Source organism: Leucoraja erinacea, chromosome 10, assembly GCF_028641065.1.
Source record: "Leucoraja erinacea ecotype New England chromosome 10, Leri_hhj_1, whole genome shotgun sequence".
In the NCBI taxonomy this organism is placed as follows: Eukaryota; Metazoa; Chordata; class Chondrichthyes; order Rajiformes; family Rajidae; genus Leucoraja; species Leucoraja erinaceus.
The window spans coordinates 34,328,879-34,344,834 of NC_073386.1; the positions used below are offsets into that span (position 1 = coordinate 34,328,879).

General features: G+C 38.1%; 1 protein-coding gene across 1 annotated transcript in view; it reads left to right on the forward strand.

Annotated features, from left to right (window-relative positions):
• LOC129701014 (guanine nucleotide-binding protein G(I)/G(S)/G(O) subunit gamma-12-like) overlaps window positions 1-15,581 on the forward strand; it is a 35,442-nt gene extending 19,861 nt beyond the window's left edge. The window contains exons 2-3 of the mRNA XM_055641917.1: window positions 6,889-6,996; window positions 10,309-15,581. Coding sequence (XP_055497892.1) covers window positions 6,916-6,996; window positions 10,309-10,434 — 207 coding nt within the window. The 5' untranslated portion in view covers window positions 6,889-6,915 and the 3' untranslated portion in view covers window positions 10,435-15,581. The remainder of the gene's footprint in view (window positions 1-6,888; window positions 6,997-10,308) is intronic.
• The last annotated feature ends 375 nt before the right edge of the window (window positions 15,582-15,956 follow it).

Here is a 15,956-nt window from a genome sequence, read left to right on the forward strand (position 1 = left end):
TTACATAGATTCCTAAGTATTTAAATTTATCTTTAACTATTTTAAAAGGGGATTGTTGTATTGTATGTACATTGAATTTTGTTATTGGCATGATTTCGCTTTTATTCCAATTAATTCTATATCCCGAAAACTGACCAAATTGAGTTATTAGATTTAATAGGTTTGGAATACTAGTTTCTAAATTTGTAATATACATTAGTACATCATCTGCATATAAGGAGATTTTATTCCTTGTGTCTCTAGTATTGTATCCAAATATTCCTGGATGGTTTCTAACGCTTTACTGCTAGGGGTTCGATTGCAAGAGCAAATAATAGTGGGGATAGTGAACATCCTTGTCTACAGCCTCTAGAGAGATTAAATTTAGTTGATAACATTTTGTTTGTTAATATTCTAGCTGTTGGATTAGAATATAACAATTTAACCCATGTACAGTACTTCTCTCCTAGTTGAAATTTTTCCATCGCCGAAAATAAATATGGCCATTCTACCTGGTCAAATGCTTACAATGAGCCTATATTTATGTTAGAGACCCCCTCCCCCGATGGTTCCTTTGCAAATGTGGGCTATTACTTTTTACCTAAAATAACCCTAAAAGTGTTGCATTGTTTGAGTATCTGTAGTTTGTGTGTGTGTCTGAATATACCTGTCAAATGTGTATCTGTGGATGTAAGTATGGATGTATGCGTGAATGTATGTGTGTGTGCCTGCATTGAAGTGTGAGTACGGATGGATGTGTGTATGTATGGGTGGGTGGACTGTCGCACTATCATTCACCAGCACGCCATTATCATAAGTAAGACTGGCTGAAAGACTGGTGCAGAGGGCAGGGATTCAAGTTCCTGGATCATTGGGACTTCTTTTGGGGAAGGTGGGACCTGTATAGAAAGGATGGATTGCACTTGAACCCGAGGGGGACCAATATCCTAGCGGGGAAATTTGCAAAGGCTGCTGGGGAGACGTTAAACTAGAATGGTTGGGGCGAGGGACTCAAATAGCGAAAGCTAGTAGACAGAATGGGAGGCAGGAAGCAGAAAAGGGAAGCACTCGGACACAAGAGGAGAAAGAAAAAAAAGGAAATAAACAGAGAATAAGACTTAAATGTGCATATTTTAATGCTAGGAGCATTGTAAGAAAAGTGGATGAGCTTGGAGTCTGGATAGACACCTGGAAGTATGCTGTTGTGGCGATCAGTGAAACGTGGTTGCAGGAGGGCTGTGATTGGAAACTAAATATTCCAGGACTTCGTTGCTTCAGGTGTGATAGAATTGGAGGGGCAAGAGGTGGAGGTGTTGCATTGCTAGTCGGGGAAGATATTACAGCAGTGTTTTGGCAGGATAGATTGGAGGGCTCATCTAGGGAGGCTATTTGGGTGGAATTGGGAAGTGGGAAAGGTGTAGCAACACTTATAGGGGTGTATTATAGACCGCCAAACGGGGAACGAGAATTGGAAGAGCAAATATGTAAGGAGATAGCAGATATTAGTAGTAAGCACAAGGTAGTGATTGTGGGAGATTTCAACTTTCCGCACATAGACTGGGAAACACATTCTGTAAATGGGCTGGATGGGTTGGAGTTTGTAAAATGTGTGCAGGATAGTTTTTTGCAGCAATACATTGAGGTACCTACTAGAGGAGGGGCAGTGCTGGACCTCCTGTTAGGAAATGAGACGGGACAGGTGGCGGAGGTATGCGTTGGGGAGCACTTCGGGTCCAGTGATCACAATACCATTAGTTTCAATATAATTATGGAGAGGGTCAGAACTGGACCTAGGGTTGAGATTTTTGATTGGAGAAAGGCTAACTTTAATGAGATGCGAGATGATTTAAAAGGAGTGAACTGGGACATTTTGTTTTATGGGAAAGATGTAGAAGAGAAATGGAGGACATTTAAAGGGGAAATTTTAAGAGTACAGAATCTTTATGTTCCTGTTCGGTTGAAAGGAAACAGTAAAAATTGGAAAGAGCCCTGGTTTTCAAGGGAAATTGGACATCTTGTTCGGAAAAAGAGGGAGATCTACAATAATTATAGGCAGCATGAAGTAAATGAGGTGCTTGAGGAGTATAAGGAATGTAAAAAGAATCTTAATAAAGAAATTAGAAAAGCTAAAAGAAGATATGAGGTTGCTTTGGCAAGTAAGGTGAAAGTAAATCCAAAGGGTTTCTACAGCTATATAAATAGCAAAAAGATAACGAGGGATAAAATTGGTCCATTGGAGAGACGGAGTGGACAGGTATCTGCAGAGCCAAAAGAGATGGGGGAGATATTGAACAATTTTTTTTCTTCGGTATTCACCAAGGAGAAGGATATTGAATTATGTGAGGTAAGGGAAACTAGTAGAGTAGCTATGGATACTATGAGGTTCAAAGTAAAAGAAGTACTGACACTTTTGAAAAATATAAAGGTGGATAAGTCTCCAGGTCCTGACAGGATATTCCCTAGGACATTGAGGGAAGTTAGTGTAGAAATAGCCGGGGCTATGACAGAAATATTTCAAATGTCATTAGAAACGGGAATAGTCCCCGAGGATTGGCGTACTGCGCATGTTGTTCCATTGTTTAAAAAGGGTTCTAAGAGTAAACCTAGCAATTATAGACCTGTTAGTTTGACTTCAGTGGTTGGCAAATTAATGGAAAAGATACTTAGAGATAATATATATATATATATAAGCATCTAGATAAACAGGGTCTGATTAGGAACAGTCAACATGGATTCGTGCCTGGAAGGTCATGTTTGACTAATCTTCTTGAATTTTTTTAAGAGGTTACTAGGGAAATTGATGAGGGTAAAGCAGTGGATGTTGTCTGTATGGACTTTAGTAGGGCCTTTGACAAGGTTCCTCATGGAAGGTTGGTTAAGAAGGTTCAACTGTTGGGTATAAATGCAGGAATAGCAAGATGGATTCAACAGTGGCTGAATGGGAGAAGCCAGAGGGTAATTGTGGATGGCTGTTTATCGGGTTGGAGGCAGGTGACTAGTGGGGTGCCTCAGGGATCTGTGTTGGGTCCTTTGTTGTTGGTCATGTACATCAATGATCTGGATGAAGGTGTGGTAAATTGGATTAGTAAGTATGCAGATGATACCAAGATAGGCGGTGTTGTGGATAATGAAGAGGATTTCCTAAGTCTACAGAGTGATTTAGGCCATTTGGAAAAATGGGCTGAAAGATGGCAGATGGAGTTTAATGCTGATAAATGTGAGGTGCTACACCTTGGCAGGACAAATCAAAATAGGACGTACATGGTAAATGGTAGGGAATTGAAGAATACAGTTGAACAGAGGGATCTGGGTATAACCGTGCATAATTCCTTGAAGGTGGAATCTCATATAGATAGGGTGGTAAAGAAAGCTTTTGGTATGCTAGCCTTTATAAATCAGAGCATTGAGTATAGAAGCTGGGATGTAATGTTAAAATTGTACAAGGCATTGGTGAGACCAAATCTGGAGTATGGTGTACAATTTTGGTCGCCCAATTATAGGAAGGATGTCAACAAAATAGAGAGAGTACAGAGGAGATTTACTAGAATGTTGCCTGGGTTTCAACAACTAAGTTACAGAGATAGGTTGAATAAGTTAGGTCTTTATTCTCTGGAGCGCAGAAGGTTAAGGGGGGACCTGATAGAGGTCTTTAAAATGATGAGAGGGATAGACAGAGTTAATGTGGACAAGCTTTTCCCTTTGAGAATAGGGAAGATTCAAACAAGAGGACATGACTTCAGAATTAAGGGACATAAGTTTAGGGTTAATAGGAGGAGGAACTTCTTTACTCGGAGAGTGGTAGCGGTGTGGAATGAGCTTCCAGTGGAAGTGGTGGAGGCAGGTTCATTGGTATCATTTAAAAATAAATTGGATAGGCATATGGATGAGAAGGGAATGGAGGGTTATGGTATGAGTGCAGGCAGGTGGGACTAAGGGGAAAAAATGTTGTTCGGCACAGACTTGTAGGGCTGAGATGGCCTGTTTCCTTGCTGTAATTGTTATATGGTTATAATTCACTCATTGTTTAAATAATTTGACCAAATAAACAGTGAAACTTTATATAATCATTTATTTCCCCAATTTATTTGTTTACATTACATCTGATCTTCATCTGAATATTCTTCATCAGATTCCAAGTCTTTTGATAAGTTAGTTCAAGTTCAAGTGGCAGGTCAGGCAGGGGCTACAAAAAAAACATCTCGTAGTCATTACGTCTGCATGGACTTCAATTCATAAAATTTCAACCTCTTCTTAATGTTAATGAGAATAACACTGTTACTACCATAGATAAATTAGTTCAAGTTCACATACAGCAATTCATTTCTACATAAACATCAGCCATTTCTGACCATTTCTCACTCCGATGGAAGCCTATGTGCAGTCAATATTCCTCTGTTTTTCTCCTGTGGTCGGGGCCTGGAAACAGCCGCTACGGACGGCACTATGTCCAGCCTCCCCTCCCACAGAGATGATCCAAACACACTCCGCATTCGCGAATCGGCCGCTTCTTAACGGAGACCGCAGCTTCACTATGTTAAGTACCCAGGCCCCGCGGTCGGAGCACTTTTACTCGGTAAGTGATCGCAGGCAGCTCCGAGATTAGATGTTAAAGACTTATTAGACTACAACAAGCTGGCATTAGTGGAAATGCTTCATTTACTTTGTTATGGATACACATAGTTAGGCCCTCAACTTCGTGAATAAATGAGTGAATGAACAGCCTCCAAATCTCATTTTTCCACATTATAAAAGGGTGCAATTAAATTAATTAAAGTCCATACAGATTAATTTTCATAAATTCAAGACTTTAGAGCTTACCTTTCAGTTCCAGTTGTTTCACTGGTTTCACTACTTGGCTGTCCTCATTGTGTTGCAGCACCTCAGCTGCGACTTTGCTTTCAAGGCTTTGTTCCACTTCTATCCACTTAGCTGCACATTCTTCAGACTTCTTAATGCTTTTCTCACTAAATTCAATTACCCTGCTGCCAGTTTCCACCCTGCTGACATGTATTCCGCAGAACAACAAAGAACCTTCATTGGAATCTCCAGTAAAACAGGCATCAGTAGAGTACTCACAGCCATGATGTGTGCTCCCTGCCTAGCTGGCCTGAAACAAAGCGCGTTATTGGCCAACCGAAGTCCGACTCAATGTTAAATGTGCTTTGATTGGACTAAAAATACCTGAACATTTTTCAGTTTTTTCTCTAATTTAATAAAAATGTGCAAGTTTTGTTCTTGATGAGTTTCAGGGATGATTTATATAATATTTTTATGGAATATGTGAAAATTTCATGTAGTTCGGTGAGTTGGGTCACGAAACTGCACAAAAAAGCTCCTCAGCCCACAGCTTAGAGAGAGAGAGGTGAGTCACAGCTACTGATGGCAATTTGTAAATAATACTTTGTTCCTTCGAACAAAAAATTAAAATATTTTTATGAATTGCAATTTAATTGACATACTCCAAAGGAGAACAAAGTCTAAGCATCAGCATCCTTGCTTATGAATTCAGGGGCATTTATTTCATGAAGAAGTCGAGCAGACTAAGCAAAACAAAATGTATAAAAATGGGCTTTATTAAAATCTGACTGTGCACTTTAACCACCTGTGCTTTTTTCTATTACAAATCTCAAATTGTGGAGCACAAAGGCAAATAAATAAATGATGGGTCTTTGTCCCAAACATCATGGAGGGTGCTGTAAGTAATCTGAAAAGACGGCACAGTGGTGCAGTTGGTAAAGCTGCCGCATCATAGCACCAGAGATCCGGGTTCGACCCAGACCTCAGGTGCTATGTGTGTGGAGTTTGCACATTCTCTCTTTGATCATGTGGGTTTCCCCCGGGTGCTCTGGTTTCCTCCCACATCTCAACGACATGCGCGTTCAGGTTAATTGGCTTCTGCATATTGTTCCGACTGTGTAGGGAGTGAATGAGTAAGTAAGATAACAGAATTAGTGTAGGATTGATAGTTGGCGTGGACGGTGGGCCGAAGGGCCTGTTTCCATGCTGTATCTCTAAAGTAAATTAAATTTAAGTAAACCAATCTGGGATTCTAAAGTTAATCATCCAGTTTTGCTCTGGGTAGGATTAACTGACTGCACAACACAGGAAAACAAATGTCTGACTTGGAATATTTTTTTCACTCGTTGCACACGTGAAATATTAATTTTGCCTTCTTGAATACTCTTTGGTCCCAGGACAAAACCCCCCATAACTCTACTGGTCACCCACCTCCAGCCTGATTATTGTCCTTGTACCACAACCTACTACCTCAATCAGTAAGCCAGTTCTGAATACATATGGCCACCGAGACCCGGGTGTGATCCTCACTACAGGAATTGTGTGTAGGGAGTTTGTATGTTCTCCCTGTAACCGCATGAGTTTTCTCCGGGTGCTCGGAACCTCTGTGCCAGGTCGAATCTGCTCCCTGCTGCCGGGGTTCTGGAACTCCAGCCCAGCTTGAGCCGCGGATCCATTCCTATAACCAACTTTGTGGGCCGCTATCTTGGATCCCTGGGGGCCTATGTGGACCGTTCTGATACCGTTGGACTCCTCTCGGATATCGTGGCCTCTGTTGGTCCAGCAAAACGTTTAATTCAGAAAGGCTCTGGAACCAAGGATGCCAGAAAATCAATGGTGGACCAGTAAACTGAATCTGCGAGTCAATTTAAACGTTTTTAATATATTCTATCAATATTGTTATATCCATTGGAATTCAACCACTTTTTAATTTGATACAGGTGTTATGAAAATAAACACTGTATGCCTTTTAACCACAAAATAAAAAATTCTGAATAATGTTGGTTTAATTTTCAGCTTGTTTATTTTTGCAAGATTTAATTTGTGTTTCTAATAGTTCGTTATGATTTTACTTTCTCACGTTATATACCACTGTATCTCTTTTTGTTGCAGATATTGGCTTTGAAAATACCTTAAAAAATGGCTAGCACAAACAATATAGCACAAGCAACGAGGACAGTTCAGCAGCTTAAAAAAGAGTCCAATATTGAAAGGATAAAGGTAAGTAATTAGAACTTTCAGACCAAACTTGTAATTGCTGTAAATGCAAATTCACGTCTTTAAGTTTGGTTATTTTCAAACAAATGAAACGGATGTAATAAATTGCGGCATTCCAATTGAAGAGCAAGTTAGATGTTTGAACACGCCTCCCAAGAACTTTGTTCACATTTGAATTGCATATTCTATTAGATTGCAGGTTTCACAAAAATGTTAAGGATCTGGGCAATTGAGCTAATAATTTTATTATGCCTTGCTTGGCAAACTAATGCACACATTTGCTAAAATAACAGCTCTTTTGTTTTAGATACAGTATATTTTTCATCATTTTATGCAAACATTGACCTTTCCATCCCCAGTTATGCCACCATTGTCCCATTGATCTAAATGTCCACTTTTAAGTGAATTTGGACAGTGAACATCAGAAAATTGATCTGCCTTATATAGCATCTCGGTTAAACCCAGCTCTCACTGCTTTGTCCCCTCGGGAAGGAGGCAATGAACCAATCAGCTGCATCAATGAATAGCTAATAATGGTATCTGGGAATAAAAAACATTTGGATTCCAGAATTCTATTTGATTTAAAGGCTGTGCTGTGGCATTGTTAAGACATGCATCTTTTTCTCCATCTGTATATTTGATGTTGAAAGTAATAATAAAAATCAGCCAGAGTTCACCTCTAAAAGGAATCTGTTATTTTATGAGTTAGAGGAATTGGTGTTCTGTGGCTACAGCAATTAACAACTTGCAAATAATAATAATAACAGTGGTGCCAGACAAGTAGTGTACTCAGTGTTGTGGAGGCAATAATTAGTTACAGGTCTGAAATTTACATCTGTTTTGTGGTAAATTTAGCATAATAATGACACGGTGATTTATGTGAAGAAATTACAATTCCTGTCATCGGGCCAATGAAAGATCACGGCATGAGTTCCCTTGCCCTCACAATTCAGTGTCAATCTTGTCCATGTGAGTTTCCTGCTAAAATTGTGTTCAAGTGAGATTAAATATGCTAAATGGATCTTTTTTTAAAATAAATAAATAAATAAAATAAAAAAACTCTTCTATTAAGATCTTTTATTGCTTTGCAGCTTTTCTGACAGACGTATCTCAATTTCACAAATTCTCTCTTTGGGTAGTCTTTCATTTGACATGATATTCCTTTTATTCTGGAGCTACTTCGGAAATATTGCCACATACTTTTACATTATTGCTCTTCTAAAATGACTCATTTTTAAGGAAAACTAAAAAAAATATTGAATTGAAAGTTCATGTCGTGTAACTATAGATCATATTCCATGTTCATAATTGGTCAAAATATTACATAACACAATCTGCAAGAAATAGAATAGAACAGTACAGCAGTGGAACAAGCCATTCAGCCCACAATATTTGTGCTGAACATGACACCTAGATGAATTGATCTCATCTGCCTCTACGTTATCCATATCCCTCCATTCCCTGCACTTCCATGTGCCTACCTAAAAGCCTCTTAAATGCCACTATTGTATCTGCCTCCACTCCCATTACTGGCCAAACATGGGATTTCTCTGGGTGCTCCAGTTTCCTGCCACACTCCAAAGATGTGTAGGTTAATTGGCTTTGGTATAATTGTAAATTGTCCGTCGTGCATAGGATAGTGCTAATATACGGGCTGATTGCTGATTGGCACAGACTCGTTGGGTCGAAAGGCCTGTTTCCATGCTATATCTCTAAAGCCCAAAGTCTAAAACAATCCAAGTCTATCCAACCTCTCCCTGTAGCTGAAATCCTGCAATCCAGGCGGCATTCTGGTAATAAGCTTCCAAAAGATACAATTTAGAAAAAATAATTGCATGGGAACCTCTGAGGACTATGCATTTTGCCAAAAATAAATTTCAGATGCAGACTAACCTGTTTTTCATTTCCGACATTACATGCTTAATTGGCCATCAATGATAACTGTTGTTTTAAAGTGGAGAAACTGTTGTTTTAAGGGATCAGGCAGCATCTCTGGAGAAAAGGATTAGATAGATGGTGTTTCGGGTTGGAACCTTTCTTCAGATTCCGGTATCTTGTGTCTTATCCTTAGCATAAACATCTGCTTCCTGCACTTTTTTAAAATGTACTTAAAATATTATTTTTCATTTTAAGGGTTTTTTCAGCCAACCAGGAATAATTATAGACGCAATGGACTGCAGAAAATAAGACACAAAGTGTTGTTGTCACTGAGCGGGTCAGGCAGCATTTAAAAAGAATATGGATAGGCAATGTTTCTGGTCGGAGCCCTTCTTCGGACTTATTGTAGTGGGTGGTGGGAAGGGGATGGAAATTAGGTGTGGGTGGGACAAAGTATGGCAAGTGATAAATTGATACAGGCAAGGGGACCTTTAGTTGGACAATGGCCAGAGATGAAAAGACAATAAAGGTTAAGGATGGAATAGGCACAAAATGGGAAGCCAGAAAGGGATAGGGAGAAATGGATGCACATCATCTAGGTGAGGCACATGGAAGAGAGGGGGGGGGGGGGGGGGGGGGGGGGGCAGGGGGGGAAGGGGCAGGGGGCTAGTTACCTACAATTGGAGAATACAATGCTCATTAGATTGTAGGCCTCCCAAGTGTGATGTGATGTGCTGTTCCTTTATTTTGCATGTGGCCTCACTCTGCCAATGGAGGTGGCCTGGTACATAAAGGTCAGTATAGGAACGGGAGGGTTAAATTAGTTAGCAACTAGAAGATCCAGCAGGCTTTGGCAGACTGAGTGGAGGTGTTCAGCGAAATGGTCGACTAATGTACACTACGGAGCACCGACTACAGTAGATGAGGTTTTAGGTGCATATGAACCTCTGCCTGTAGGAGGGAAACCAGGTGTAAATTGAGAGTGATGGATGGTGTCTTTGGACGAGGCGGGGTCGGAGGAAGTGCAGTCCAAATAACGGAGGGAGTTGATAGATTTGTAATGAACATCAGTTGGTAGTCTGTCCCTTGTGATGGCGAGACAGATCGACAGGGAAGAGAGCTACAGTAGTCAGCCCTGATGCAGTTGTCGATGTGGTGAAGAAACAATTGGGGTATGGTGCCAGTGTACATTTGGAACAAAGACTTTGATTCAAACCAACAAAAGGCAGGCATGGCGGCAGTCCCTATGAGTGCCCATGGCTACTCCATTAAATTAAGATTAAGATTGTTATCATCCTAAATATCATTATAACCACAAAGTGGATTGGTCCATTCCAAGCACAGTCTACACAGAATCAATGTTGTTCTTTAAAGGAATACTTCTAGCAGATTGAAATGTGAAAAGTCTTGCACTTCTCAGATTTTATTTTGTTACAGGTCTCAAAGGCTTCAGCAGATCTTGTGCGCTACTGTGAAGAACACGCCAAAAACGACCCTCTGCTCATGGGCATCCCAACCTCTGAAAACCCTTTCAAAGACAAGAAGCCTTGCATTATATTATAGTCACAACTTGTGCGTTCGACCTTTTTTAAAAACTGACCAATAATAGAACATGTTAATGATGCTATCTTTATGCCCTCTGGTATTCACAAAAATGCAATTTAAATATTTTCCATGTTAAATTGTTCACTCTTTTTGCCCATTTCAGAAAATAGAATAGGGAACATCTTGTGAATTCAAACCAAAAGGGTATGTTTAAAAAAAATTATATCTCAATAGAGTAATGAAGATTGAATAATGAAGATAAATAACAAATTATATGTCTTTATATTTACTGTTTCCTATATTCATGCAAAAGTATGCAGTTTTTAAACTTACAAATGTATTTGTGTATACTTAACTGAAACCAACATTGTAATTATTAATTTTGAAATGGATCTTTTCCAATTCATTATTATGCCAAATTTTGTCTAAAGTGCTATATCTTCCCATCACCTCTGATTTGTATGCCTCTGTCTGCCTTGTTCTTCACCTTGCCATAGATTGCAGATTATTCTCTTGCCTCAGCCTGACTCTTTGAAACTTCCTACACAAATCCTCCTCCCGTAAACACTGCCTTAAACTCATGGTTTTATGATCTCTCAATTTTCCATAGATAGGACAATATCACCTTAATTGTTCAGATCCATCAGATAAACCACTGATTAAGATTTCCACAAACTAAATATCATAAAAGCAGCAAAGTGGTTTGGTCCATTCCAAGCAGAGTATACATGTTGTTTGTTTCTATATTCAATGTCTGAAATGTAGGTGTAGTATGTATGGAACATTTTTGTCAAAGACAATAGCAAAACAAAGAATGTGCTGTGATCTTGTTTGACTAGTACAGCAAGTAAGTTGTCTATTTTAATAATTGAAAATTGTAAAACCATGCAGTAATGTAGTAAGATTACAAATGTCCAGTTTGAGATGAGATTAATCCTTTAAGTAACTGGACTAATTTATGTAAGGAAAAATATTTGCAAATCAGTCAATCTTACCTTTTGCATTTTAGTCATAGATCGTAATACAACATGTAAACAGACCCTTTGGTCCAATTGCCCATGCCGACCAAGATGCCCCATCTAGACTAGTCCCACCTGCCCGCGTTTGGCCCATATCCCTCTAACCCTTTCCTATCTAACCCGGCCAAATATCTTTTAAATGCTGTTATGAATCTGCCTCAACTACCTCTTCTGGCAGCTCGTTTCATATACCTACTGCCCTCTGAATGGGGAAAAAGTTACCCCTTGGGTTCCTATTAAATCTAGCCCCTCTCATCTATGTCCTCTGGTTCTTGATTCCCTTACCCTGGGCATTCCCAGTTGACTGTGCATCACTTTAGTACATTCGCATATTAATTTGATGAACTAGGATCTTTGTTCATTGGTTGCATTCTTCTTGTGGTCACTGCATCATCTGTATCTGAATTTGGAAATTGGCAGCATTATTTACATTTCTAATATTCAAAGAGTATGCAGTATTAACCATGACATTACTTTAGTTCAATGCAAAAGCAAAATACCAATTTTTAAAAGTACTTGCCAAAATGATTATATAATGTCGCATGTGATTTGTTGATGTGCAGATAATTCATCTTACTGAGATGACTGCACCATCCATTAAGTTGCTCACGTATAACTTTGCTTGTCCACAATGTAGAATGACTGCTTATTTTAACAAAGAGCTCCCAGTCTTTGGTTATTTTGAATTTCAGGAGCTTGACCTTGATATTTCTGATATTAATTCTGTTTGTAGTAACCTTCAAAAACGTTTAACCTAGTTTTAAGTCTGCCACCATCTTATTTCTTAAAAGTCGATTTTGACAGCATTAACACCAGAAGAGCCTCATTGAACGTGCCATCTTATGGTCTTCTGTAATTACAACTGAAAACAATTTTTACAGCACCATTTGAACTTTTGTCAGCATCTACAAAATAATGGCCAAGATTTCAATTCATTTATGCATCTTGAAAAATAACAAAGCTACCCAATTAGAATGTCAAATATATTTGCTGATCTATTTATTGCAGCATTGCTTTAGGGATTTATTTTGTTTAATAATTCAGCTTTCCTCGATGATAAACTCTCACTTATACATTCAACCCCCCTTTTTCACTTGCGTGTAATACGTGGTTATTTTCAATATAATACTAAATGTTAGTTTTTGAGAGGTTTTCTGCTGATTGCCCATAATGCAGTTTACTATAAAAGAGACACAAAATGCTGGAGTAGCTCAACGGGTCAGGCAGCATCCTTGGAGAACATGGATAGGTGAAGTTTGGGTCTGGACCTTTCTTGTTCTACAAGCAGTTTATTATAGTCTTTAAGACCCATGTCTTGAAATGGGTCATTCTGCTGAGTTGCTAAGTTTAGGTTGCTCCCAATAGCCAAGTATTTTCTAACTTAATTACCTAACATCCCAGTTGGAGATCACCTAATGGAATCTTTGGTGGTATCCTTCAGCACTTCGTGCCATAATATGTCAGTTTTAGTTTTGTTCTAAAACAGAATTGCGGGAGATATCTTGAAACACCAATGGTGCTGTGAAATGGAAGACTAGCATGGTGAAATGCCACAAATATTTACTATGACAATGCCAATAAGTTTAGTTTTTCCTTAAAGTGCCTTTTTTGTTCGCACTATTTTTGAGATTAAGATTAAACAACAGACTTGAGTTTTATTTATACTTTCAATAGACTTCCAGCTCTTGCAGTTTAAAAAAAACTGAACAAATCAATCGTATAATTTTTGTACAAGTTGGCCACCACTGGCACATTAAAACCAAAATGTACTTATTTTGGCTTTATTCAGTCATTCATGTTAAACTTATTGCAACAATCAGCTGTAGGATATTAGCAGGTCAAGCAGTATAGCAGTATATTGGAAAGAAATGGTAGACCTTTTCTTTCCCATCCACAGACACTGCTCAGCCTGCTCAATCTTCCTCCGGCAAACTGTTTATTGTTCCAGATCCTAACATTTGCAGTTTCTTGAACTCCATGGTAAATTTATTTAAGCTTACTAAAAACATTTCTTTTTATACCCTGTCACATTTTATACTTTTCATCATCAAAGAGAATTTCACTACAAACACTACGAATTGTGGCTTTTCATTATGCCTTTTATCATCCCACATAGAACAATTAAAACTCCCGCCCCTTCAAATCTTTTTGGAAATGTTCCATTATTTTACAAATTAAGATGATCATCAAGTTTGTTCCATTTACAGTAAAACTTTCATAGACTGATACCCTCAAGACTGTGCAGAACTAGCAAATATTATTAGATATTACTGCTATTGGAGATATTACTCATTGTGCACCAACACATTTAAAATGTCCTGGTAAAATGTATTTTAAATGCCTTACAGTTGTATACATAGTGCATATGAAATTGAGTCCTGGTGAGTTTAAATGGAGCATGGGAAACAAATAATTAAGGCCGATAAATAATCAGATTTCCCCAAATAATTGGATAATAAATGATAGGACATTTACTTAGGTTGTTTTCCAATTCCATAAACTAAAACTCCAGAAAATACAGAATCAGGATACTGTTATCCAATACTTTCTCATTCCTTTACATTGTATGAAGTGGTCCAATCACCAAGATGCTCTTCAACTATGAATTATCCCCTTTATTCCCTAGTATTTGTTTTTGCATTCGGGTTAAGTAATTATTCAACACATCAGCAAATGTTTCCTCTGTACTTAATTCCTATTTGTCTACCTCCAAAGTGGATAATCTCCCATCTTCACTTTGAATTGAGTATATGTGTGTAGGGCAACTTCCTATTTATGCTCAGTGGCCATAATGTAGACTATAGTGCTCTCAAAGCCCAGCTGAAGCCAATTCATTTTTTCTGTTATTTTTTTCATTAATAGTTTTCTTGCACAAGAAACCGCTATATAATGACTTTCATATTGGTAAAGTTGAATAAGGGGCACAGGTGTGCAGTGTGTATCTCTGGGTCTGCTGCTGAATAGATCATTTACTTTTCACCAAGTGAAAAAATATGTTAAAGGGAAGAAAAAAAATCAGCTTTTAACTACAGTGATAAGTTGAACTTTCGATGCCTCGGTGTGCAGGAAAGGATTGTATGTAGACTATTTTAACTATAAGCCTCACTTTTTTTTGTTGAATGGAAAGGTTAATGGTCATAAATACATTGTTACCTTTATCATTGAGATCTACATCCATTTAATTTCTTTATTAGAAGCCTCGTTCTTTTCAAACAAATTGCCAGAAAACGAGAGAAAGAAAACAGGAGTGCAGTAAATTGGGAGTCTATTTATCTCTGAAATCTGAATTTTAATCCACTTCAGGCTGATGTTTCTGTCTATATTGGACTAATTGCAATCTGGTTGATGGTGGGTCAAGGTCTACAATTTAGCACTAATTTGCCAAACATACTGAATTTTTAAATATAGTTATGGTTTTTTTTTTTTTACTTCAGTTCTCGTACATGGGAAACTCTTTTTTAACGTCATGTCCAACCTTGGAACATTTGATTGGAATCTTGGACTCCAATGAAATAGAATATACCATTTCCCAGTACTAACTGTTTCTCTCCTTGCTGGCCCACAGAATTAAAATAATTCAAAATGATATGCATGAATCTTCTACTTGAGTCTGATTAGAATTGTACATGAGGGCTCCATGACACTTAAAGCCTCTTGCCATGACACGCCATGCTGCACATTGGTGATGTTTATTTTATGCCTCGGATTTAATATCCATACCATTTTTTGAATAATATAGACTCAACATAGTAAAAATGATGTACTGTATTTTGTACTCTTGATTTGGTATTCTTCTGATGTTAACTAGGAAGCCTAAGGTATCTTACGTATTCATTTATTCTGTAGTTGCCATTTTGCATTGAACCTAGTTTCTGTATGCTTGATTTAACTTTGTTTTAAAATTGAGTTCTTCTTTAGGCATACTCATTTTGAAGGATAAAATTCAGTACAACTTAATTTTTCTACTTGTGCTATTTGCCAACACTACAGAATATTAGCTCTCAAATAATTGTGCATATTTGTCTTTATTTCCGCAGTTCAAATGTAATTATGAGAAAGGTAATGATAGCATTATACTGTTGTGAATGTGCTCAGTATTGTTGATGCAATTACTCCATTTATTAATAAACTCTGTATTGTATAACATATATTTGTATTAAGTGCTGTTAAATGTACATGAACATTTGTAAGTTGTTGGGTCCTACTTGATTGCCTAAGGTGAAAAATAGGTTTCTTTTTATAATCCTTCTGCAATAACCTAGGCAGGGTGTTCCACAAAATATCCATAACTGTGGGGGGGAAATCCTCAAAGGGAAAACCAAGTTGACATTTTGCGGTATTGATCTTTCATCACAACTGGAAATAGTGAGGAAACAAGTGAGTTTTAAGCTGTAGTGACAGGGAGATGGGGATAACCAAAGGAAACTCAGGTGGGGCCATGGTTGTCAAAATGATATATGCTGAATGAGGCGTGAGAAACCAGATTTACATTATACCATCTTAAAGTGGATTAATGCACAG